Raw genomic sequence first — 26,317 nt, forward strand, 5'->3', positions numbered from 1 at the left:
ATAGGGTGGTTATGTTGGGGATTTTAACTTTCCAAATATAGACTGGGACTGCCATAGTGTTAAGGGTTTAGATGGAAAGGAATTTGCGTACAAGAAACTTTTCTGATTCAATATGTGGATGTACCTACTAGAGAAGGTGCAAAACTTGACCTACTCTTGGGAAATAAGGCAGGGCAGGTAACTGAGGTGTCAGTGGGAGAGCACTTTGGAGTCAGCGACCATAATTCTATTAGATTTAAAATAATGATGGAAAAGGATAGACCAGATCTAAAAGTTGAAATTCTAAATTGGAGAAAAACCAATTTTCATGGTATTAGGCAAGAACTTGCGAAAGCTGATTGGGGGCAGATATTCGCAGGTAAATGGACGGCTGGAAAATGGGAAGCTTTCAGAAATGAGATAATGAGGATCCAGAGAAAGTATATTCCTGATAGGGTGAAAGGAAAGGCTAGTAGGTATAGGGAATACTGGATGACTAAAGAAATTGAGGGTTTGGTTCAGCAAAAGAAGGAAGCATATGTCAGGTACAGACAAGATAGATCAAGTGAAACCTTAGAAAAGTATAAAGGAAGTAGGAGTATACTTAAAAGGGAAATCAGAAGGGCAAAAAGAGGACATGAGATAGCTTTGGCAAATAGAATTAAGGAGAAGCCAAAGGGTTTTTATGAATATATTAAGGACAAAAGGGTAACTAGGGAGAGAATAGGGCCCCTCAAAGATCAGCAAGGTGGCCTTTGTGTGGAGCCGCAGGAAATGGGGAGATACTAAACGAGTATTATGCATCAGCATTTACTGTGGAAATGAACATATAAGATATAGAATATAGGGAAATAGATGGTGACATCTTGAAAAATGTCCATATTACAGAGGAGGAAGTGCTGGATGTCTTGAAATGCATAAAAGTGGATAAATCCCCAGGACCTGATCAGGTGTACCCTAGATCTCTGTGGGAACCTAGAGAAGTGATTGCTGGGCCTCTTGCTGAGATATTTGTATCATCGATAGTCACAGGTGAGGTGCCGGAAGACTGGAGGTTGTCTAATGTGGTGCCACTGTTTAAGAAGGGCAGTAAGGACAAGCCAGGGAACTATAGAGCAGTGAGCAGTGGGTAAGTTGTTGAAGGGAATCCTGAGGGACAGGATGTACATGTATTTGGAAAGGCAAGGACTGACTGATTAGGGATAGTCAACATGGCTTTGTGCGTGGGAAGCCATGTCTCAGAAACTTGATTGAGTTTTTTGAAGAAGTAACAAAGAGGATTGATGAGAGCAGAGCAGTAGATGTGATCTATATGGACTTCAGTAAGGCGTTCGACAAGGTTAGATCTCATGGAATACAGGGAGAACTAACCATTAGGATACAGAACTGGCTCAAAGGTAGAAGACAGAGCGTTGTGGTGGAGGGTTGTTTTTCAGACTGGAGGTCTGTGACCAGTGGAGTGCCACAAGGATCGGTGCTGGGTCCTCTACTTTTTGTTATTTACATAAATGATTTGGATGCGAGCATAAGAGGTACAGTTAGTAAGTTTGCAGATGACACCAAAATTGGGGGTGTAGTGGACAGCGAAGAGGGTTACCTCAGATTACAACAGGATCTTGATCAGATGGGCCAATGGGCTGAGAAGTGGCAGATGGAGTTTAATTCAGAAAAATGCGAGGTGCTGCATTTTGGGAAAGCAAATCTTAGCAGGACGTATACACTTAATGGTAAGGTCCTAGGAAGTGTTGCTGAACAAAGAGACCTTGGAGTGCAGGTTTGTAGCTCCTTGAAAGTGAAATTGCAAGTAGATAGGATAGTGAAGAAGGCGTTTGGCATGCTTGCTTTTATTGATCAGAATATGGAGTACAGGAGTTGGAAGGTCATGTTGCAGCTGTACAGGACATTGGTTAGGCCACTTTTGGAATATTGCGTGCAATTCTGGTCTCCTTCCTATCAGGGAGATGTTGTGAAACTTGAAAGGGTTCAGAAAAAATTTACATGTTGTCAGGGTTGGAGGATTTGAGCTATAGGGAGAGGCTTAACAAGTTGGGGCTGTTTTCCCTGGCGCATCGGAGGCTGAGGCGTGACCTTATTGAGGTTTACAAAATTATGAGGGGCGTGGATAGGGTAAATAGACAAAGTCTTCCTTGGGGCCGTGTAGTCCAGAACTAGAGGGCATAGGTTTAGGGTGAGAGGGGAAAGATATAAAAGAGACATACGGGGCAACTTTTTCACACAGAGGGTGGTATTGTATGGAATAAGCTGCTAGAGGGAGTGGTGGAGGTTGGTACAATTGCAACATTTAAGAGGTATTTGCATAGATATATTAATAGAAAGGGTTTGGAGGGATATGAGCCGGGTGCTGGTAGGTGGGACTAGATTGGGTTGGGATATCTGGTCTGCATAGACAGGTTGGACTGAAGGGTCTGTTTCCATGCTGTACATCTCTATGACTCTATTATCTCTATACTTTCCCATAGTATTGCTAAATCTAACCAAATTGTGGATGTAGGTTTGCTCACTGAGCTGGAAGGTTAGTTTTCAGATGTTTCATCACCGTATTAGGTAACATAATGAGTGAGCCTCCGGATGAAGCACTTGTGCCATGGCCCGCTTTGTATTTATATGTTTCGGTTTCCTTAGGTTGGTGATGTCATTTCCTGTTCTTTTTCTCAGACGGTGGAAAATGGGATTCAAGACAATGTGATTGTTGATTGAGTTCCAGTTGCCCACTGTCACTTCACCCATTTGCCCATCTTCATTTTTCAAAACTAAATTTAGAATTGCATCTCCTCTCATTGGACTTGTACTGTTTAAAACATAATTTGTGAACACAGTCCATGAATCTTTCATCCTCAATGCCCTTATATTGTTTGAAACCCATTTGGAGTCAGCACAGAAATAGACCCTTCGGTCCAACTCATCCATGCTGACCAGATATTCTAACCTAATCTAGTTGCAATTGCCAGCATCTGGCCCATATCACTCCAAACCCTTCGCATTCATATATCCATCCAGATGGCTTTTAAATGTTGCAGTTGTGCCAGCCTCCACTACTTCGTCTGGCAGCTTGTACCATAATGCACAACCCTGTGTGTGAAAAAAGTTGCCCCTCAGATCCCTTTTAATTTTTTCCACTCTCATCCTAAGCCTATGCCCTCTAGCTCTGAACTCCCCCATTCCCAAGGAAAGGACCATGCCTATTTACCCTATTCATGCCCCTCATGATTTTATGAACCTCTGTAAGCCTCACCCCTCACCTTCTGATGCTCCAGGGAAAACAGCTCTGGCCTATTCAACCTCTCCTTATAGCTAATATCTTTCAACCCTGGTAACATCCTTGTAAATCTTTTCTAAACCCTTCCAATTTTCACAACCTCCAATATTCCAAAGGTTGTTACTAGGCTAGTTAAATTCTGTTCCTGTTATTGCCCTCTTATTCCTATAAGCACAAATTTGTCTATATATGTATTCTCCTATCTCTCTCTCTCATTGTTTGGGGGCTTGTAGTATATTCCTTGTGCTGTGACCGCCGTTTTTTATTCCTAAACTCAACTCATAAATCCTCATTTGTTAACTTGTTTAATATTTCACCCCTTCTCACAAGTGTAATTGACTCTTTAATACTGCCAGGCCTCCTCCTCTTCTTTCTTGTCACTCACTCTATCCTGTCTGAAAACTCTCTATCCAGGGATATTGAGCTCCCAATTCTGCTTGTTTAGCCAGATTTTCATTATAAGACAGACACTGTGTTGCCATGTGTCTATCTGGACCCTTAGTTAATCTGCCTCGCTTGTAATATTCTTTGCATTGAAGTATAACCAGCTCAACCCTGTCACATTCCTTTCTTGGATGCTTTTGATCCTTGTTTCGTTTACCTTTCCAAATTACTGACTATATTCACTAACATTCTACCTTTCATTTTCTGATCTGATCTGACCCATCTAAGTCTGCCATCTCCTTCTGTGCAATGATTCTACAAACCTAGATTTATTTTAAATTTATTCTTATATAGGATATGGGAATCACTGGTTAGGTCAGCAGTTTTCTAAGCCATTAAAGAGGGCAATTAAGAGTCAATTGTGTTAATATGCATCTGAAATCATGAATATGCCACACTAAGTGAACACAACAGATTTTCTTCCCTAAAATACATTCATTAGATGAGTTTTTACAACAATTAATGAAAGATGTCATGATCACCATTATGTTTATATTTTAGATTTGTTCACTGAATTTAAATTCCAAAAGCTGCCATGGGAGATTTGAACCAATGTGTCCACATTAACCTCTGCCTCCAGATTACAAATCCAATGACAGTATCGTTTATGCCATCATCTCCACAACATACATATGAGCTTTGTTAAAAACTGAAATGTTGCTCGATACTACATAATTGAATTTACAATTGCCATCATTGACAAATAAACCTACTGCTTAGTTTAGCAGTACATCGGCAGAATATCAGCTCCTCTAATACAAACACAGAAATTGCTGGAAAAACTGAGCTGTTCTGGGAGCATCTGTGGAGATATTGCAGTGTTAACTGTCACTGGACCCAAAATGTTAACTGTTACTGGACCCAAAATGTTAACATTGTTTTCTCTCCAAAGATGCTGCCAGACCTGCTGAGTTTCTCCACCAATTTCTGTTTTCATTTCAGATTTCCAGCATACACAGTTCTTCTATTTTTGTTTGAAAAAGATAATAGTTGAGACACATGAATATCAGTTACTTCAACTTCAGAGATGCTTAAAAATCATTGGAGGTGGCAGAGAAATTGTAAAAGTGGATATAAACCATAACAAGCTCCTGGACTTTATTAAGAGGGGCATAAAACACAAAAGCAAGGGAAGTATTTACACTTGTATAAAGCCATTGACCTTGTTATGAAGATGAGTGTGGACTGTACCCTTAAGAGAGTTAGAAGCTAGCAGTCAAAACCTGACACAGCACCAAGTGTTCTCAATAAGTTAACAATGTAACATTTGGTCAAACAACTCAATTTTCTGGGTTGCCTGGAAACAAAAACAGATTCAAATTAGGCCAACCAGTTTAAATTAGACTCTGAAAAATACCAAATTCTAATCAAGTTTGAATTTAGTATATTGACAATCTTAAAAGCCAATGACACAATCCGATCCTTTGGGAGTATAAGACCCGGGAAAATTGAACAGTTGGGAGGAGAATTGCCAATAGCATGTAAAAATTGCTGAAAAATATTCTCTTAAAGGTACCTTTATTGATCAGTAAGCTACGACGAAGCAGAATTCCCAAGAAGAAGACAAGGATACAGAGAATAACTGAAAGCTGCCTGGTTTTGAGGTAAGAAGTTTTGTTTTGTAAGTCTTAATCGGGATTTTTAATTGGACCAGTAAAAGATACTTAAGAGGAAGAAGTTATAAATAGTTGTTAGTTAATTATTCTCTGTTATACTATAAGAAATAAAGTTGTTAATTTTTACTTTAAATAGCTCTTGGCCTCTTGAATTTTCACAGATTACTGCATGGGATAAATCTTTTGCTGGTTTAAATTAAGCAGGAGGGTCACCATGCCATAAACTTAATTGGAATTTTGCATGTAATGTTTGTTGCAGTACTTGCAGCGCACTTTGTATATTATGTTCATTCTGTTGGTTGTTGGTACAGGATCCTTTAGATTCATCAAGAGCTGTTTCAGCATGTTGATAGGTTTATGGGCTACCATGATGCCAAGGGGTCCGCGTAGTCTAGTCGTCATCTCGGACGTGTTTTTAATGTATGGTAGTGTGGTTAGAGTCTCCAATACGCAGACTCCACCGATTCTTACACAGTAAACCTAAACAAGACGACACAACACTCTTGCCACACCACTATATATGAAAGACATCTTTGGAGATGACAACCAGACTACCCGGCCCCTTTGTATCATGGTAACCCCACAAACCTACCAACACACTGAAATAGATCTTGTTGAATCTAAAGACCCCAAACGAACAACCAGCAGAATGAAGATCATATACAAAATACCCTGCATTAACTGCAACAAACATTACATCAGACAAACTAGCAGGAAACTAGCCACCAGAATACATGAGCACCAACTATTACGCCTCCACTTTCTGCTCCTCCGCCCCCCCAAGCCCCGCCCCTCCAATCACCACCAGGACAGAACCCCCTGGTCCTCACCAACCACCCCACCAACCTCCATATACATCATATCATCTGTCGTCATTTCCACCACCTCCAAACGCATCCCACCACCAGGGATATATTTCCCTCCCCTCCCCTATTAGCGTTCCGAAAAGACCACTCTCTCCGTGACTCCGTCGCCAGGTCCACACCCCCACCAACCCAACCTCCACGTCCGGCACCTTCCCCTGCAACCGCAAGAAATGCAAAACTTGCGCCCACACCTCCCCCCTTACTTCTCTCCAAGGCCCAAAGGAATCCTTCCATATCTGCCACAAATTCACCTGCGCCTCCACATACATCATTTACTGCATCCGCTGCACCCGATGTGGCCTCCTCTATATTGGGGAGACAGGCGGAACCTGCTTGCGGAACGTTTCAGAGAACATCTCTGGGACACCCAGACCAACCAACCAACCCAACCACCCCGTGGCTCAACACTTCAACTCCCCCTCCCACTCCACCAAGGACATGCAGGTCCTTGGACTCCTCCATTGCCAGACCATAGCAACACGATGGCTGGAGGAAGAGAGCCTCATCTTCCGCCTAGGAACCCTCCAACCACAAGGGATGAATGCAGATTTCTCCAGTTTCCTCATTTCCCCTCCCCCCACCTTGTCTCAGTCCCAACCCTCGAACTCAGCACTGCCTTCCTCACCTGCAATCTTCTTCCTGACCTCTCCGCCCCCACCCCCACTCCGGCCTATCACCCTCACCTTTACCTCCTTCCACTATCGCATTTCCAACGCCCCTCCCCCAAGTCCCTCCTCCCTACCTTTTATCTTAGCTGTTAGGCACACTTTCCTCATTCCTGAAGAAGGGCTCATGCCTGAAACTTCGATTCTCCTGTTCCTTGGATGCTGCCTGACCTGCTGCGCTTTTCCAGCAACACATTTTCAACTGTCACTAGTATCCTCACACACAGATGATGAGGGACAACAGTTCGATTGGGACAATACATCCATTCAAGGACAGGCTAAACAAAGACACACACAGGAATTCCTAGAGGCTGGGCATTCAAACTGGAACTCCATCAACAAACACATTTGAACCCCATTTACCAACCCCTCAGAAAAAGAATCAGAAGTGTTATCAATCACCATGACAGACCAAGACACACAAATAGAAAGTGGGACAGAACACCAGCACTTCACCGGAGTCTCACTGATGATGTTACCTAGTATGGTGAAGGAAACGTCTGAAAACAAACTTTCCAGCTCAGCTAGCAAACTTACAACATGAACCTCAACCTGAGCTACACATCTTCCCAAAAATTGTAAAACTCTCTCTTTTTAAACCTCTTTTAGCAGAGGCACAGTGGCTCAGTTGTTAGCACTTTTGCCTCACACTTCCACCGACCTGGTTTTATTTCCAGCCTTCAGTGACTGTGGGGTTTCTACGTTCCCTGTATTCTCTTCCATTGTAGCCTCCAATCAAGCAGAATCACTCACATGGCTCAGGGAACAACACAGAATCTTTACAGTGCCAAAAGAGACCATTTGGCTCATCGAGTCCATACCAACCCTCTGAACATCATCATACCCAGACTAACGTCCCCATCATGTCCCTGCATTTACCAAGGCTAATCCACCTACCTATATATCTGGGCACTATGGGGCAATTTAGCACGGCCAATCCACCTAAGCTGCATACCTCTGGATTGTATTTGTTCTCCCAAGCCTGCGTGTTTTCTCAGGATGTTCCAGTTTCCTCAGGTAGTCCAAAGATGTGTAGGATAGGTTGGGTTGGCTATGGTAAATGCTGGATGATGGGTCTTCGGAGGATCTGTACAGATTCGATATGCCGATTGGCCTCTATTCGCACGGTAAGAATGAGAGAATGAAAGTAAGTCCCATCAAACACTGCTAGGACAGGTACAATACAGTATTATATAGAGAAGAGTGCTTGTTCTACTTTTTTTTCCCCAACTGAAAGTAAATCTCTCATGACAGTCCCTCCCGATGAAACATTCCCAAGGCAAGAACAGCGAGGGATTAGATACAGAGTAGATCTCCCTCCACAATGACTGACTTCAGGCCTGCGTTGGAAACGGCAGCCTAAATGCATGGTTTAGGAAGAATGGTAAGATTTTAAAAGTAGTCAACTACCTGTGGACAGACACAGCAGGTGAACAGAAAGGCGGCGGGCCGTCAGCCGCAGTATGGCCGGGGCGAAGAACATACACTCGTCATCCGGGTGCGCAGTCACTAACAAAGCGGCTGCCCCGGGCTTCTTCTCTGCGGATACAGGTAGCTCTCGACTACCACCGAAACTCTTGAGGTAAATGTTTCGGATGCATAAGTAATAAGAGAGGATGAAAGCAGAAAGGAAGCCTAGGCCCAGGCCCAGGGTCAGAGTCTCCATGGTAATCGTGCCCCTCCCCCAGGGCCGGCAGGATCTGCGCAGCCGCAGAATCAGATGCAGACGGAATCGCGTCACGGGCGGTGGGAGCGGGGGTCCAAGACCGAGATCGGGACCGGGAGCTAAGAGTATTGAATCAGGGGGAAGGCTGCAGTGGACCAGGAGCGACAGGACGAACAGCAGAAGGAATAGGGAGGCCGGGAGGAGGCGGCGGTGGCGGCACGGTCGGCTTTGAACCCGCGCTACACGCAAGATGGCGGTGCGGGGTTAGAGCGCGCTCGGAGCGGAGCCTGGGCACAGGCGGCACTATATTGGCTGGTGAGTGTGCGGCATTCTGGGCTGGGCGGCCGGGGCCTATCGCATCGGCAAACAGCTGTGAAATGTGGCGTATGCGTGAGGACGAAGTAACCGGCTCTGGTCCAGTACCATTGCGAACAGGCAAGGCCGCAGGCTGAGGCCTGGTTCAGGAGGGCAGCGGTCAGCCAGTCGGACACTGGGCTGACTGGTCGCTGTTGCTTATTGCTCCCCTCAATCCAGGTCATGAAATGGAAAGTCGCTGTTAATGCGTGTTCCTGTTTTTAAAAATTATAATGCTTTATAATTATTCGAGTTGTGGTCTTTGTGATATATGGTGTTGTCTGTATCTACTATCGATACTCCGGGCTTAATCAGGCACGTCCCTATATCCCAATTGTCTTCTGTTTTGTAAGAAATTTCCAGAAAGGGTAAAAGGCCAGCACAGGAGATGCGCAAGAATTGAAATGAAAGTAACTTTAGATTTAAACAGCTGATGATCGGAATAAATAAATACCGAGCAGATGTGGACCTAACTAGTCACATTTATGATATCCTGTGAAAGAGTTGGTAGAAAAGGTAACAGTGATGATTGGAAGGCTAGGCAAAAGTGAGGACTGCAGATGCTGGAACCAGAGTTTAGATTAAAGTGGTGCTGGAAAAGCACAACAGATCAGGCAGCATCCGAGGAGCAGGAAAATCGACATTTCGTGCAAAAGCCTTCATCAGGAATGGAGCCCTTCATCAGTGATGATTGGAATTCTGATAAGAGGGAGGACTAAAATCTTAGACCAGAGACTTTGGTTTATATTTCAGGTTGTATATTGTTGATTATTAATGATCCACACATTACTGTATACTTCATACATGCCTACAGCAGGCATCTCAAAGCACTAGAAAAATAATGTGTTTTGTGTGATGTTTCAAATCCAGTGGAAAGAAAGGTAGTGTACTCTCCCAAGCCAATATGTCCAGTACTGAAGCACCAATCACTCGAAAACCAACTTTGCTGGTTTGTGATATAGTTGTATGTCTAGCTCCAGACTCCTAAAACAGTTGCTGTACTCTGAATCTGGGATATTCTCAAAGCGTCGCTGAAGAAGTCAGCCATTCTGGCAACTCATGAGAAATCCTGGCTTTTGTCAAACACGGAGACTGCTTAACCGGGGTACTGATCACATCATGACATTGAGATGTATCAGAAGGATCACAGAAATCTCAAAACACTTCAATTCTCCAGTTGTCAAGCACCATTTGTACGGTAGTTGCCAGATTCTAGACTAGAGTGGTGCTGGAAAAGCACAGCAGTTCAGGCAACATCCGGGGAGCAGCAAAATCAACGTTTCGGGCATAAGTCAACCTGATGAAGGGCTTTTGCCCAAAACGTCGATTTTGCTGCTCCTCGGATGCTGCCTGAACTGCTGTGCTTTTCCAGCACCACTCTGGTCTCGAATCTGGTTTCCAGCATCTGCAGTCATTATTTTTACCCTGTATTTAGCAGAGTCTATAGATTAGAGTCATAGAAATGTACCGCATGGAAACAGACCCTTCCGTCCAACCCATCCATGCAGACCAGATATCCCAACCCAATTTAGTCCCACCTACCAGCACCCGGCCCATATTCCTCCAAACCCTTCCATTCATATACCTAGCCAAATGCCTCTTAAATGTTGCAATTGTACCAGCCTCCTCCACTTCCTCTGGCAGCTCATTCCATACATGTACCACCCTCTGTGTGAAAAAGTTGCCCTGTAGGTCTCTTTTATATCTTTCCCCTCTCACACTAAACCTATGCCCTCTAGTTCTGGACTCCTTCAACCAAGGGAAAAGACTTTGTCTATTTTTCCTATCCATGCCCCTCATAATTTTGTAAACCTTTATAAGGTCATCCCTCAGCCTCTGACACTCCAGGGAAAGCAGCCCCAGCCTGTTCAGCCTCTCTCTATAGCTCAAATCCTCCAACCCTGGCAACATCTTTGTAAATATTTTCTGAACCCTTTCAAGTTTCACAACATCTTTCCGACAGGAAGGAGACCAGAATTGCATGCAATATTCCAAAAGTGGCCTAAGCAATGTCCTGTAGAGCTGCACCATGACCTCCCAACTCCTGTACTCAATATTCTGACCAATAAAGGAAAGCATACCAAACGCCGCCTTCACTATCCTATCTACCTGCGACTCCACTTTCAAGGAGCTATGAACCTGCACTCCAAGGTCTCTTTGTTCAGCAACACTCCCCAGGACCTTACCATTAAGTGTATACGTCCTGCTAAGATTTGCTTTCCCAAAATGTAGCACTTTGTATTTATCTGAATTAAACTCCATTAGCCACTTCTCAGCCTATTGGCCCATCTGGTCAAGATCCTATTGTAATCTGAGGTAACCTTCTTTGCTGTCCACTACACCTCCAATTTTGGTGTCATCTGCAAACTTACTAACTGTACCTCTTTTGCTTGCATCCAAATCATTTATGTAAATGACAAAAAGTAGAGGACCCAGATTCCCTACAATGTGGAAACAGGCCCTTCGGCCCAATAAGTCCACACCGACACCCCCGATGAATAACCCACTCAGACCCATTTCCCTCTGCCTAATGCACTTAGCAGGCCAATTCACCTGACCTGCACATCTTTGGACTGTGGAAGGAAACTGGAGCATCCGGAGGAAACTCCAGCAGACACTGGGAGAATGTGCAAACTCCACACGGACAGTCACCCCAGGCTGGAATTGAACCTCGGTCTCTGGCGCTGTGAGGCAGCAGTTCTAACCACTGAGCCAGCTTACTGCCTTTAGATTGTACATTGGAATCAACAGCCACTTGAGAACCCATCAGACCCGAATGAAAGCAAGTCATCTTTGATCCTGAGGGATTGACTAAGAAAAACAATACATTTTTTCTTAAGTTTAAGAGGTAATAGAGGGCAGTTCAATAGCTGGTTTAGGATAATTGAGAGTTTGAGGCACAAGAATTGTTGTAATAATATGCATGCATAGCATGTTTAATGTAGAAACCTGTTCCAAGTTATAATCAAGATAAGTTTGCCTCGAATGTGATATTTGGAAAGTTGATCAAAAACTTGGTCAAAGTATGATTTGGAGATGCCGGTGTTGGACTGGGGTTTACAAAGTTAAAAATCACACAACACTAGGTTATAATCCAACAGGTTTAATTGGGAGCACACTAGCTTTTGGAAAGCTAATGTGCTCCCAATTAAACCTGTTGGACTATAACCTGGTGTTGTGTGATTTCTAACCTTGGTCAAAGTAGTAAGATTTCAGGAAGCCCCAGGACATCGCTGCAGGAGACCGTCTACTGCCTAACTACTTCAGTTGCTTCATTAATGGAGTTCATTTCAGAAGTGAGAGTTTTCGCTGATGATTTTACAATGTTTGGTTATATTTACAAATTCTGAAGAAAAGAGGCAGCTACCAATTTTACAGCAAGATCTGGACAACATTCGGGATCATTCCTGTGCTATGTTCCAACGTTAAGATTTGGGCTGATGTGTAGTACAGGTATTAAACACCATATGATGAACATTTTTTCAATTTTTCACAGAACGTAGTGTCATAGATTAAGCCAGCTTTTGTTGATCAGCCCTCAATATCCCTGGATGCTTTCTTGAACCGCTGCAGTCCTTCAAGGTACAGGCATACCTTCAGTGTTGTTCGGAAGTGAATTTCAGGATTTTGGTCCAGCAATTGTGTGAAGGATGCTGATATAAGATCCAAGGCAGGGTGGTTTGTGACTTGATGGAGAACTTGGTGTGGTGGCAGTGTTCCCATGCACTTGCCACACCTGTCCTTCTAAGTGATAAAGGTCAAATGTTCAGAAAGTGGTGTTGAAGGTGCCTTGGTGAGTTGCTGCAGTGCATCTTGTCGATGGTGAGCACTCTGCCACTGAGTATATCTGTGGCAGAGAAGTTAAATGTTTAAGGTGGTAAATGAGATGCCAATCAAGAGGGGTGTTTTGTCCTCTGGAATGTTGGAGCTGTACATATTCAGGGAAGTGAGCAGTTTTCGATCACATTCTTGATTTGTGCCTTATAGATGGTGGTTATGCTTTTGGGAGTCAGGAGGATAAGTTACTTGTTGCAGAATTCCCAGCATCTGATCTGTTTTTGTAGCTACAATATATATGGCCAGTCCAGTTCACTTTTTGGTTCATGGTAACTGCCAAGAACCTTGATAGTGAAGCATTCAATCATGACAATGCCATAGAGTCATGGGAAGGTGTTTAGATTCTCTTTTGCTGGAGAGATACTATCAGCAGTTTGCTTGGAGGATAATATTACAATTAACCACAAAGTTAACTGGAACATCCATATAAACACTGGGTTACACAAAAATTGTATACTTGATATTCAGCAGTGAATCGTTTACCTCCTAACTCCCCAAAGTAGTTCCACCATCTACATGGCCTGTCAGTCATGTGATCATGTATTCTCTTGCCTGAATGAATGTAGCTCCAAAAATATTGAAGTTTGATACCTTCAGGAATATAGCAGCTCACATGATTTGACACTCCATGCACCACCTTTAACTGTTGACTCACTCCATAACTGATGCTGTACATTTGTGTCTAAGACTGAAAAGATATTAAGATGTTGGGCAGGCTGAGTAAATGGAGAAACACATGGAAGATGTTGTATATTATGGTTAAATATGAAATGATCTACTTGGTAACAAAACAAGAAGGCAGCTTGTTATATGAAGGGCTGCCAATTGAGAGAGGGGAATGCTCAACTAGACCCTGGGTGTCTCGTGGGCAAGTCATTGAAAGTAAGTGCGCAGGTGCAGCAGGCAGTAAAGAAATGTTATGACTCTCCTAGCGAGAGGATTTGAATACAAGAACAAGGATGTCCTTTTGCATCAGTACAGGATAATGATGAGGCCACTCCTGAAATATTGTGTGCATTTTGGTCACCTTATCTGCAGAAGAATCTGCGTGATGTAGAGGGAGTGCAGTGAAGATTTCTAAAGTGATTCCTGAGATTGCTGGATTGATGTATGGTTCAACTGAATTCTCTGGGGTTTAGACAAATGAGGGTGGTCTCCTAGAAATTTATGAAATTCTAACAAAACTAAACTGGTTAAACGCAGGATGGATGTTCCTGATGGTGGGAGGAGTCCAGAACCCAGAGTCATAGTTTAAGGATAAGAGGTAAACCTTTTAGGATTGAAATGAGGAGAAATTTCTTCAACTAGAGTGTGGTGAGTCTGTGGAATATACCATCCCAGGAAATGGTTGAGGTTAATGCATTTTGTTATCAAAAAGAATGTAGATCAAGGGGTATGGGCAAGGGAGGGATTATTGCTGTCCGTTCACTGATAGCCATGATCATGAATGGTGAATCAAGCTCGCGGGGTTAGAACATAGAACAGTACAGCACAGAACAGGCCCTTCGGCCCACAATGTTGTGCTGAACATTTGTCCTAGCTTAATAACCTATCCATGTACCTCTCCAATTGCCGCTTAAAGGTCACCAATGATTCCGACTCTGCCACTTCCACAGGCAGCGCATTCCATGATCCCACCACTCTCTGGGTAAAGAACTACCCCTGACGTCCCCCCTATAACTTCCACCTTTCACCTTAAATTTATGTCCCTTTGTAACACTCTGTTGTACCCGGGGAAAAAGTCTGTGACTGTCTACTCTATCTATTCCCATGATCATCTTATATACCTCAATCAAGTCACCCCTCATCCTTCACCATTCCAATGAGAAAAGGCCTAGCACTCTCAACCTATCCTCGTACAACCTATTCTCCATTCCAGGCAACATCCTGGTAAATCTCCTCTGCGCACACTCCAAAGTTTCCACATCTTTCCTAAAGTGAGGCAACCAGAACTGCGCACAGTACTCCAAATGTGGCCTTACCAAGGTCCTGTACAGCTGCAACATCACCTCACGACTCTTGAATTCAATCCCTCTGCTAATGAACGCTAATACACCATAGGCCTTCTTACAAGCTTTATCCACCTGACTGGCAACTTTCAAAGAGCTATGAACATAGACCCCAAGATCCCTCTGCTCCTCCACCTTACTAAGAACCCTACCGTTAACCCTGTATTCCGCATTCTTATTTGTCTTTCCAAAATGGACAACCTCAGACTTGACAGGGTTGAATTCCATCTGCCACTCCTCAGCCCAGCTCTGCATCATATCTAAGTCCCTTTGCAGATGACAACAGCCCTCCTCACTATCCACAACTCCACCAATCTTAGTATCGTCTGCAAATTTACTGACCCACCCTTCGACTCCCTCTTCCAAGTCATTAATAAAAATTACAAACAGCAGAGGATCCAGAACTGATCCCTGCGGCACTCCACTTGTAACTGGGCTCCAGGCTGAATATTTACCATCTACCACCAGTCTCTGACTTCGACTGGTTAGCCAGTTCTCTATCCAGCTGGCCAAATTTCCCACTATCCCATGCCTCCTGACTTTCCGCATAAGCCTACCATGGGGAACCTTATCAAATGCCTTACTAAAATCCATTTGCACTACATCCACTGCTCTACCCTCATTCACATGCTTGGTCACCACCTCAAAGAATTCAATATGACTTGTAAGGCAAGACCTACCCCTCACAAATCCATGCTGGCTGTCCGTAATCAAGCAGTGTCTTTCCAAATACTCATAAATCCTATCCCTCAGTACCCTTTCCATTACTTTGCCGACCACCGAAGCAAGACTAACTGGCCTGTAATTCCTGGGGTTATCCCTATTCCCTTTTTTGAACAGGGGCACAACATTCACCACTCTCCAGTCCCCTTGTACCACCCATGTTGACAGTGAAGACGAAAGATCATTGCCAACGGCTGTGCAATTTCCTCTCTTGCTTCCCACATGATCCTCGGATATATCCCATCAGGCCCGGGGGACTTGTCTATCCTCAAGTTTTTCAAAATACCCAACACATCTTCCTTCCTAACAAGTATTTCCTCTAGCTTACCAGTCCATTTCATACTCTCCTCTTCAAAATAGGGTCCCTCTCATTTGTAAATACTGAAGAAAAGTACTCATTCAAGACCTCTCCTATCTCTTCCGACTCAATACACAGTCTCCCACTACTGTCCTTGATCGGACCTACCCTCGTTCTCGTCATTCTCATGTTTCTCACATATGCATAAAAGGCCTTGGGGTTATCCTTGATCCTACCTGCCAAAGATTTTTCATGCCCTCTCTTAGCTCTCCTAATCCCTTTCTTCAGCTCCCTCCTGGCTATCCTGTATCCCTCCAACGCTCTGTCTGAACCTTGTTTCCTCAACCTTATGTAAGCCTCCTTCTTCCTCTTTACTAGACATTCAACCTCCCTCGTCAACCAAGATTTCCTCACCCGACCATCTCTTTCCTGCCTGACAGGTACAGACATATCAAGGACACGTCGTATCTGTTCCTTGAAAAAGTTCCACATTTCAACGACATCCTTCCCTGACAGCCTGTGCTCCCAACTTATGCTCCTCAGATCCTGTCTTGCAGCATCGTATTTACCCTTCCCCCAATTGTAAAACCTACCCTGTTGCATACACCTATCTCTCGCTCCATAACCAAGGTGAAAGTCACAGAATTGTGATCACCATCACCAAAATGCTCACCCACTAACAAGCCCATCACTTGCCCCGGTTCGTTACCGAGTACCAAATCCAATATGGCCTCCCCTCTGGTCGGACAATCTACATACTGAGTTCGAAAAGCTTCCTGGACACACTGCACAAACACCGCCCCGTCCAATCTACTTGATCTAAAGAGCTTCCAATCAATATTTGGGAAGTTGAAATCGCCCATGACTACTACCTTGTGGCTTCTGCACCTTTCCAAAATCTGTTTCCCAATCTGATTCTCCACATCTCTGCTGCTATTGGGGAGCCTATAGTGAACACCCAACAAAATGACTGCTCCTTTCCTATTTCTGATTTCAGCCCATATTACCTCCAAAAGCAGATCCCCCTCGAACTGCCTTTCTGCAGCCATTATACCATTTCTAATTAGCAACGCTACACTCCCTCCTTTTTTACCAGCCTCCCTAATCTTACTGAAACATCTGTAACCAGGAACCTCCAACAACCATTCCTGTCCCTCTTCTATCCACGTTTCTGTGATGGCCACAACATCGTAGTCCCAAGTACCAATCCACGTCGTAAGTTCTCCCACCTTATTTCTGATACTCCTTGTGTTGGAGTGTGCACACTTGAGCCCATCTCTGTGTCCGCAAGTATTCCCTGTCAGTGCGACCTTCTCCACAGCCTCCCTACATTCTCGGACATCCTGAAAAAAATGGACTACTCTTTCTATCTTCAATGCTACTACAGCAACGCTATCCATATTTGGGAGCTTGAATGCCTACAACAACAAAGGCAACAGTCATCACAGTTTGTCATGCATCATTTTGACTTGTGTTACAGTTTCTTCTCTGTCACTTTGTCAAAAAACAGCAGTGACGCTCTTAATTCTGTCTTCCAGAGCTGACAAAAAACAAACTGAAGTTGAAGAGACATATTGTGCTACCCCAAGATTACTACCATTGCATCTGCGATCTTGCTGATTTGATCATCTCATCTACAGCTGAAAACACACAAGGTAATAACCTGGACAAATTCCTCCTGCCAGCAGCTAGTGAAACTTGGCTGTATCTCAGACACTTCAGGACTGGTGTTGGCTGCAGCAAGCCATTGTATAGATATAGGAATGTAGCTCTGAATTCTGTTTACTGTACCTTTTTAAAGAGTAATTCTGACGGATGAAATTTCACCTGGGGTGCTTTGTAGTATGAAAGCTATGCAGTTCTGAAGACCTTCAAGTCTCAAGCAAAAACTTGTGTGGAATAGTGGTGAACAAAGATATGGTGACAAGAAGATTTAAGTGAAAATCCTGGAAATCACTTAACTAATGGCACTGTGGGATACCTTGAGACCATTTAGGATGGGCAATAAATGTTGGCCTTGGCAGTGGTGCCCATGTCTTATGAATGACTATAACGAGTTGGAGGGGAATGGCAGGAAAGTTGAATTAAGTGCACAATCAAATTAGCTATGGCTTTATTTAATCGAGGAGCTGAATGGGTCTATGATCCATCCTTATGATCTAAAAAGAAATGAATTAGGAACTGGCTTTTATTGGTCCTTAAAGGTCACTCTTTGGTTCATTGTCAGTTTTATTTTGTGACCAACTTACGGAGTGGCAGCACAAAGTTTACAAATATTAAGAAACTTAATAAGGTAATAAATAATGATGAGAATAGTTGCAGACTTCAAATGACATAAATAGAATGTGAGGTAGGCAGAAGGAGGATAGATAGGTTGACTTCCATGGAGCAAAGTATGACTGTCATTTGGGAATCAGTAAATGTCATTATTTTGAAAACTGTAGGAGAGCAGAGAGACCTTGGTATTGATGTACAAAAATCTTCTTAAAGGTGGTAAGCTAAATTGATACAAAGTGCAGTGGTTACTTTAGTTTACAAATAGAAGCAGAGAATATAAAAAGAGCTCATGTTGGAACTTTATAAATCGCTGGTTAGGCCAAAGCAGATGTATGATGGATATTTCTATGCCATCGAATTTAGGTAAGAAATGCTAAGTAGGGTTTCGAAGAATTGGAATAAATGAGGGATTTCAGTTATGAGGAGTGTTGGAGCAGAATGTTCTTGTTCAATCTGTGGAAGAGACCTCATAGTTTCTCAGGATATGTTTGCGTTGTTCTGGTGTGGTAGATTAAGAAAAAAAGCACTGTTCCTTCTAGTGAGTGGGCTCACAAAATAGAGATTATAGATTTAAAACAACTGGCAAATGATCTAGAGGGAGTATGTGGAATGTTTCCATTCAGAGTTGTTAGAGTCTGGAATGTTCTGCTACAAAAGCTAATAGATGTTGATTTCATAAATGATTTTAAAAGGAGAATGGACTCAGCCTTGAGAATGAGGAATTAGATACAAAATTGGCTTGATTGTAGAAGACAAAAGACGGTTGTAGAGAGTTGTTTTCTGGATTGAAGGCCTATGACCAGCCGTGTGCCGCAAAGAGTTTGCAGAGTCCACTGCTTTTTGTCATTTATATAAATGATTTGAATGTGCATATAGGAGAAAGATTAGTAAGTTTGCAGATCACACCAAAATTGGTGGTGTAGTGGACATTGAGGAAGGTTATTTCAGAGTACAATGGGACCTTGATCTGATGGGCTAAGGAGAGGCAGATGAAGTTTAATTTAGATAAATGTGAGGTGTTGCATTTTGGTAAGGTGAATCAGTGCAAGACTTACACACTAAATAGTAAGGTCCTTGAGAGCGTTGCTGAACAAAGACACCTTGGGGTGCTGATTCTAGTTTCCTGAAGGTGGAATCGCAGCTAGACAGGGTAGTGAAGAAGGCATTTGGTCCGCTTGCCTTTATTGGGCATTGCATTGAGTACAGAAGTTGGAACATCATGTCGTGGATGTACAGGACGTTGGTTAGGCCACTTTTTGAATACTGCGTTCAATTCTGGTCTCCCTGATGTAGGAAAGATGTTCTTAAACTTAGAGTGTAGCAAACAATTACAAGCATGTTGTCAGGTTGGAGGTTTTCTGCTGTAGGGAAAAGCTGAAAAGGCAAGAAGAAGGAAATCGGAAGGGTGAAAAGGAGGCATGAAATAGCCTTAACTGAGAAGATGAAGGTGAATCCAAAGATTATAGAAAAGAGAAAAGAATAACTGGAGGGGGAATAGGACCCCTCGAGGACCAAAGTGGACATGTATGTGTGGAACTTCAGGAGAAAGGTGAGATCCTCAATGAATATTTCTCCTTTGTGTTTACTATGGAGGGAAATCAAGGACTAAAGGCCATCAGTTTAAGGTTGGAAGGGAAATCTAAATGGGAATCTGAGGGGCAACATTTTTACACAGAGGGTGGTATGCATATGGAATGAGCTTCCATCTGAAGTGGCTGAGGCGAGTACATTAACAACATTCAAAAGGCATTTGGACAAATACATGGATGGGAAAAGTTTAGAATGCCAAGTGCAGGGAAAGGGGTTAGTGTGGATGTACATTTTGGTTGGCTTGGACCAGTTTGGACCAAAGGGCCTGTCTCCGTGTCATAGGGCTCTGTGACTCTAATGCCAGAAATTCTTGTCTTATTACAAATATTGTGTTCAAAGTTTGTATTTCCCATACCAGCTTTCTGATTGTATTTGCTTTCCATCTTCGAATCCCAGCAAGCCAGTTTAAATGGTCACAACAACACTAACAAATCTTGAGAGAATATTGCTAAGGTGCTGGGAGATGATGTCTTAGCGGTATTAGCACTAGACTATTAATCCACAGCGCCAGGTTATATTCTGGGGATGTGTGTGCAAAACCTGCTCCTGCAGATAGTTGAATTTGAATTCAATAATCAGAAGTAAGAATCTCATGATTATCGTGAATCCAATGTCAATTGTTGGAAAAACCGATGTGGTTCCCTGATGTCCTTTAGGGAAGGAAACTGCCATCCTTTTCTGGTCTTGCCTACATATGACTCCACACCTATGTAGTTGATTCTTAACTGCCCTGTGTGCAATTAACCATGTGCAATAAATGCAGAGCAAGCCAGCGATGCACAGAATCCTGTGAATGAATTTTTTAAAAAGATCCTACCTGACGCAGAACTGATTTCAATATCCAAAAGCTCCAGCCGTAACTCCTGCATGGTTTTAATTTCAGCGATGTAATTGATTTGCTCAATCTTCTTATTACTACATTTATTAGGTCGTGGTACTGGGAACAATCCTCCGATCACTGCGGAAAAAGTCCTGCTTTTCGCTCTCCTGGAAAAGGATATTCGGCAGCCACTCGGTGATATTCTTGACCTTGGCACCGGGGAGGCAGCACACCAACCCGGAGTCACGTGCAACCACAGAAAAATCTGCCTGTTCCCATACTCTCGAATCATTTAGCATTCTTGGCCCCAATACTTGCCTGGCCCACAACCACCTGTGTCGCTGAACAAATGACAGTACCAGAAGCTTGGCCCTCCCTATCTTCCTCTGATGAATGATCTCCCTCCCCAGTAACCAAGATAGAAAAATGATTAGTAAATCATAGAACCTCACAAGGCTTCTGCACTCCCTGCTTGGTCTACGCAGGCTACGTCATGGTCACTGATTTTCTCTCAGCTTCCCTGGTCTTAATCTGCAGAGTGAGTTCTGTATTCAACATGTTATCCCATAATTTCCATCTTTATGAATGCATCACAGCATTCAGCTGCTGCTTGAGTTCCAGAATCTGGCGTTAAAAGTGATCTAGTTAGAAATAGTCCCCACAAGTGTCTAAGCCAAAGAAAGCATCTACGTTACCACGTGGCTCAAGATAGTATTCCATACAAGTGAACTCTGCTCCCCACCACTTCCATCCTTTAAACTTACTTTGAAACTGTTTACTTTAAACTGGAAATGAGAAAGTAGGCAATAAAGCTGCTTTCAACTGCAATGATTCAGGATGTTTCTGATTGCCCATTTCAGGGTTCTTTATTCACCTGTTTGTCTAACCCACTGCTCAAATGATTTTTTTTTTCTCTGTTTTCCCTATATTTTTAATCTTATTTATCTGTGCATTTTATACTTTTTTTAGGTAAGGTATCACTGGCCACGCCAGCATTGTTTCCCCTTCCCTAATTGCTTTTGAGAAGGTGTTGGTGAACTGCTGCTTTGATTTGCTGCGTTCCATGGAATTTAAAGACCGTGCATTGCTGTTAGGAAGGGTGGAAAAGCGCAGCAGGTCAGGCAGCATCAAAGGAGCAGGAGAATCGACGTTTCGGGCATAAGCCCTTCTTCAGGAATGAGGAGGGTGTCCCAAGCAGGCTAAGATAAAAGGTAGGGAGGAGGGACTTGGAGGCGGGGTGTTTGGAATGCGATAGGTGGAAGGAGGTTAAGGTGAGGGTGATAGGCCGGAGACCGGGTGAGGGCGGAGAGGTCGGGAAGAAGATTGCAGGTCAAGAAGGCGGTGCTGAGTCTGAGAGTTGGGACTGAGCAAAGGTGGGGGGAGGGGAAATGAGGAAGCTGGAGAAATCTGCATTCATCCCTTGTGGTTAGAGGGTTCCTAGGCGGAAGATGAGTCACTCTTCCTCCAGGTATCATGTTGCCGTGGTCTGGCGATGGAGGAGGCCAAGGACCTGCAAGTCCTTGGCGGAGTGGGAGAGGGAGTTAAAGTGTTTAGCCACGGGGCGGTTGGGTTGGTTGGTGCGGGTGTCCCAGAGGTGTTTTCTGAAACGTTCCGCAAGTAGGCAGCCTGTCTTCCCAATGTATAGGAAGCCACATCGGGTGTAGCGGATGCAGTAAATGATGTGTGTGGAGGTGCAAGTGAACTTCTGATGGATATTGAAGGATCCCTTGGGGCCTTGGAAGGCGATTCTCCTTCTCCTTTGATGCTGCCTGACCTGCTGTGCTTTTCCAGCAACACATTTTTAAGCTCTGATCCCCAGCATCTGCAGTCCTCACTTTCACCCTGTTAGGAAGGGTGTTCTAGGATTGTGACCCAGAAATGGTGAAGTAATGCAGTCCTCACGATCTCCTAATGCAGTTCCAAGTCAGGATGCTGTGATGCAAACAGGAACTTGCAGGTGGTGGTGCTTCCTTGTATTTGTGGCACAGTGGCTCAGTGGTTAGCACTGTTGCCTCAGCGCCAGGGACCGAGAAATGGTTCCAGCCTTGGGAGTTTGCACATTCTCCCCGTGTCTGCATGTGTTTCCTCTGGGTGCTCCGGTTTGCTCCCACAGTCCAAAGATGTGCAGGTCAGGTAAATTGCTCAGTGTTGGTTGCGTTAGTCAGAGGGAAATTGGTCTGGATGGGTTACTCTTGTTGGGCCAAAGGGCCTGTTTCCACACTATAGGGGAATCTAATCTTGTTGCTCTTATCCTTCTAGGTAGTTGGTTTTATGTATTAGAGTTAGTGTATGTTATGTTTGAAAGTCACTGTTTAAGAGATGAATCTTGTGACACTAGAGAGTTCCACTAGTGCCTTCAGGTTTGTTCAGACTTGTTTGGGGTTTTACAAAGTGCATGGTTTTGGAACAAAAATGTCCTCTTCCAACGTGCAGGTTGGGCAAATTAGCCATGCTAAATTGCCCATAATGTTAGGTGCATTAGTCAAGGGTACATATGAGGAATAGGTCTGGGTTACTCTTCAGAGGCTCAGTATGAACTTGTTGGGCTGAAGAGCTTGTTTCCGTACTGTAGGTAATCTAATCTAATCTGATCTCATAATGCAATGTCAGGGGAAGATAGTTCAATTTTTCGTTTGTTCGAGCTGATCATTGCTAGACGTTAGTGTGGCTTGAATGTTACTTAGCACTCCAAGCCTGAATGTTGACCAGGGCTTGCTGTCATATGTATGACTTGTCTTTGTTATATGATGTTAAAAATCACACGACACCGGGTTATAGTCCAACAGGTTTACTTGGAAGCACTAGCTTTCGGAGCACTGCTCCTTCATCAGGTGGTTGTGGATCAGCGCTCCGAAAGTTAGTGCTTCCAAATAATCCAGTTGGACTATAACCTTGTTTTATGATTTTTAACTTTGTCCATCCCAGTCCAATACCGGCATCTCCAAATCAAGCATACCATATGCAAATGTTACTAAATGTTGTGTAATAATCAGCAAATATCCCCATTTCTGATCTTAAAATAGAGAGAAGTTCATTGATGAAGGAACTGAAGATGTTTGGGCTTGAAGGATCATACAAAGCAACTCCAACAGTGTAGACCTAGAACTAAAATAAAGGACATCCAATAGCCACAAACAACTTCATCCGCTTGGAGGCGTTTTCACACAATCACAAGACCTAGGTGCAGAGGCGGCTATTTTGTTGGACGCATCTGCATCTGTTTCTTTAAGTGAGCATCATTATCCAGTGCTACTCTCCAGCTATTTCCCCATATCCTTTTTTATTTTTATCCAAACAATTGTGCAATACTCTCTTGAATGCATCAGTTGAACCTGTCTCTACCACACTTCTAGGTAAGCATTCTATATCCTAACTGCTTGTCACATGAAAATAGTTTTACACTTCATTTGAAAATAATTTTAAATCTGTCCCCTCTTGATCTTGTTCCCTTTACTAATGGGACAATTTCTGTCCATCTGTTTTATCCAACCCGTTCATGATCTCCTCTTAGCCACCTTCTCTCCAAAAAAAAGGGTCCAATTGTGCAGTCCTCTTGTAACTGAAGTTGCTCATTCCTGGTGCCAATTTGTGAAATTGCATTTGCACTTTCTTCAATGCATTCACATTCTTCATATAATGAAAATGACATTAGTTTTGCTTGTCTGTATAGGGTCTTTCAAGTTCATTAGCTGCTGTTTTCGTGTATTGGTGGGTTTGTGGGCTACCATGATGCCAAAGGGTCTGAGTAGTCTAGCAGTCATTTCCGAAACGTCTTGGCATCATGGTAGCCCACGAACACACTAAAACAGCAGCTAATGAACTTGAAAGACCCTGTACAAACAACAAGCAAAACTAATATCATTTTCAAAATACCGTGCAAGGACTGTATCAAACACTGCATTGGACAAACAGGCAGAAAACTAGCCACCAGGATACATGAACATCAACTAGCCACAAAACGACATAACCCTCTCTCCCTAGTATCCTTACATACAAATCAGGAAGGACAACACATCTGTCTGAGAACAAGCCAAACAGAGACATGCACTAGAATTCCTAGAAGGATGGTATTCTGACCGGAACTCTATCAACAAACACAGAGTTAGACCCCCATCTACCACCCCCTCAGAAAAAGAACTGGAAGTGACTTCAGCAGAAGAACTGACAACATCACAGGAAATAACATCACCAACCCAAACACATAAATAGAAAGCAGGAATTATCAGCAGTGCTTTGCCTGAGGCCCACTGAAGATGTTACCTAGTATGGTGATGAAAAGTCTGGAAATGTACCTTCCAGCTCAGTGAGCAAACCTTCATCCAGAACCTCAACCTGAGCCACAAATCTCCCCAAAACTCACTAAGGTCTGTACTGCGCTGTAACTTTCTATGTTCGATACTATTCAACGTCTCTGAAAAATATCATACATGTAAGACATTGATTTTCAGTTATAGCATTCTTTTCACAGTCATTATGCAGGCTATGTGAGAACCTCATTACAGTCTGGGTACAGGACATTATAGACTCCTTGGATGCAATAGGCTGAAGAGGCTGAGATAAATTGATGTATCGGGTTTGATGCTATGTGGAGTAATTTGTGGTTACTTGTCTGTAGATGCACGAGCTTTTGTTCTAGATTACTCTTTTATATTCATTTTCCCAATTACTCTTTTATATTCATTTTCCCAATCAACCCTTTTGAGTTTTTATGTACAGCGTTCTGTTTACTTGAGTACCTACTCCTAGGTCTTTGCCAGTGTATTGTAAGTTAGTGTAAGAGAGATGTCTGGTGTAATCTTCTACCCCTTGAAAGTTGTAAACTGTTTGACTTTGGTTTTATATCTGAATGGATCAAGATAGTTAAGATGGTGTGCTCAGAGGGCAGAATTGACATCCATTGATTGACTGAACAATTTAAATTCCTATGCTTTGCTGATTTTGCCATTCTTGATGCTACCATTGAGTAACTAGGTGGACTAAGGGGTGGCATGGTTGCTCAGTGGTTAGCACTGTTGCCTCATAGCACAGGATCTCAGGTTTGATTCCACCTCGGGCGACTGTTTGTGTGGAATTTGCACATTCTCCCAGTGTCTGTGTGGGTTTCCTCTGGGTGCTCTAGTTTCCTCCCACAATCCAAAGATGTGCAGGTCAGGTGAATTGGCCATGCTAAATTGCTCATAGTGTTAGTCACATTAGTCAGGAGTAAATATAGTGGAATGGGGCTGGGTGGGTTACGCTTCGGAGGGTCGGTGTGGACTTGTTGGGCCGAAAGGCCTGTTTCCAGATTGTTGTAATCTAATCTAAAACTGCACTGGAACTTTTTTTTAAATCTAGAAATTACCAGTATACTGCAAATTCTGGAAAAGTAAAATGAAAGTTCAATGTGATTGCAACAGCGGTGCTTAACATCAGCATCCTACATTGCTGTCATCCATCCAGCAAGGCTCCAAAGATGGCAATCTAGCAATGAATTAGTGTTGTATCGACTTGGCTTGACAGGAGTTTATGCAATGACTGGAATGCGCAATGAGTTATATTTGGATGGGTTGCCATGTAAAGTGCAGATAGAACTAAGTATAGCTTTTTTGATCATAATTATATTGACTATTGAGACTCTTGCAATGACAACATCACTTTTTGTCCAAAAATATTCTTTCTTCATAAAATTTGTAGAAATATGTTACAAAGAGTTTAATGTTAAAATCTTACAGCATGTCCACTTCTCGGCTCCTCGATTTAAAAATTGTAATGTGCTTAATATTTATAATATGCACTCCCTGTCAGACACAGCCGAGGGCAAAACATTTCAAATTGAAAATTACAAAGTTGTCTCACTGCCATAATGAGAAATATAGTATTATTAAAATGGGGAGCAGAAACACAGGCCCAATGAATT

The 26,317-nt window shown here is 43.2% G+C and overlaps 2 protein-coding genes across 14 annotated transcripts in view; one reads left to right on the forward strand and one right to left on the reverse strand.

Moving 5' to 3' along the window:
- Positions 1–8,527, reverse strand: part of pigl (phosphatidylinositol glycan anchor biosynthesis, class L) — a 90,432-nt gene extending 81,905 nt beyond the window's left edge. Inside the window, exon 1 of the mRNA XM_060848116.1 lies at positions 8,258–8,527. Coding sequence (XP_060704099.1) covers positions 8,258–8,513 — 256 coding nt within the window. The 5' untranslated portion in view covers positions 8,514–8,527. The remainder of the gene's footprint in view (positions 1–8,257) is intronic.
- Positions 8,528–8,565: 38 nt separating this feature from the next.
- ncor1 (nuclear receptor corepressor 1) overlaps positions 8,566–26,317 on the forward strand; it is a 402,479-nt gene continuing 384,727 nt past the window's right edge. For 11 of the 13 annotated variants that reach the window (XM_060848164.1, XM_060848169.1, XM_060848173.1 and 8 more), the window contains exons 1-2: positions 8,566–8,828; positions 17,273–17,389. The gene's annotated coding sequence lies outside the window, so the exon portion shown is untranslated. Of the gene's footprint in view, positions 8,829–17,272; positions 17,390–21,558; positions 21,633–26,317 lie in introns of those variants that run through there. The other 2 variants (XM_060848165.1, XM_060848166.1) reach the window with 2 other exon arrangements.

Source organism: Hemiscyllium ocellatum, chromosome 31, assembly GCF_020745735.1.
Source record: "Hemiscyllium ocellatum isolate sHemOce1 chromosome 31, sHemOce1.pat.X.cur, whole genome shotgun sequence".
NCBI classification, from domain to species: domain Eukaryota; kingdom Metazoa; phylum Chordata; class Chondrichthyes; order Orectolobiformes; family Hemiscylliidae; genus Hemiscyllium; species Hemiscyllium ocellatum.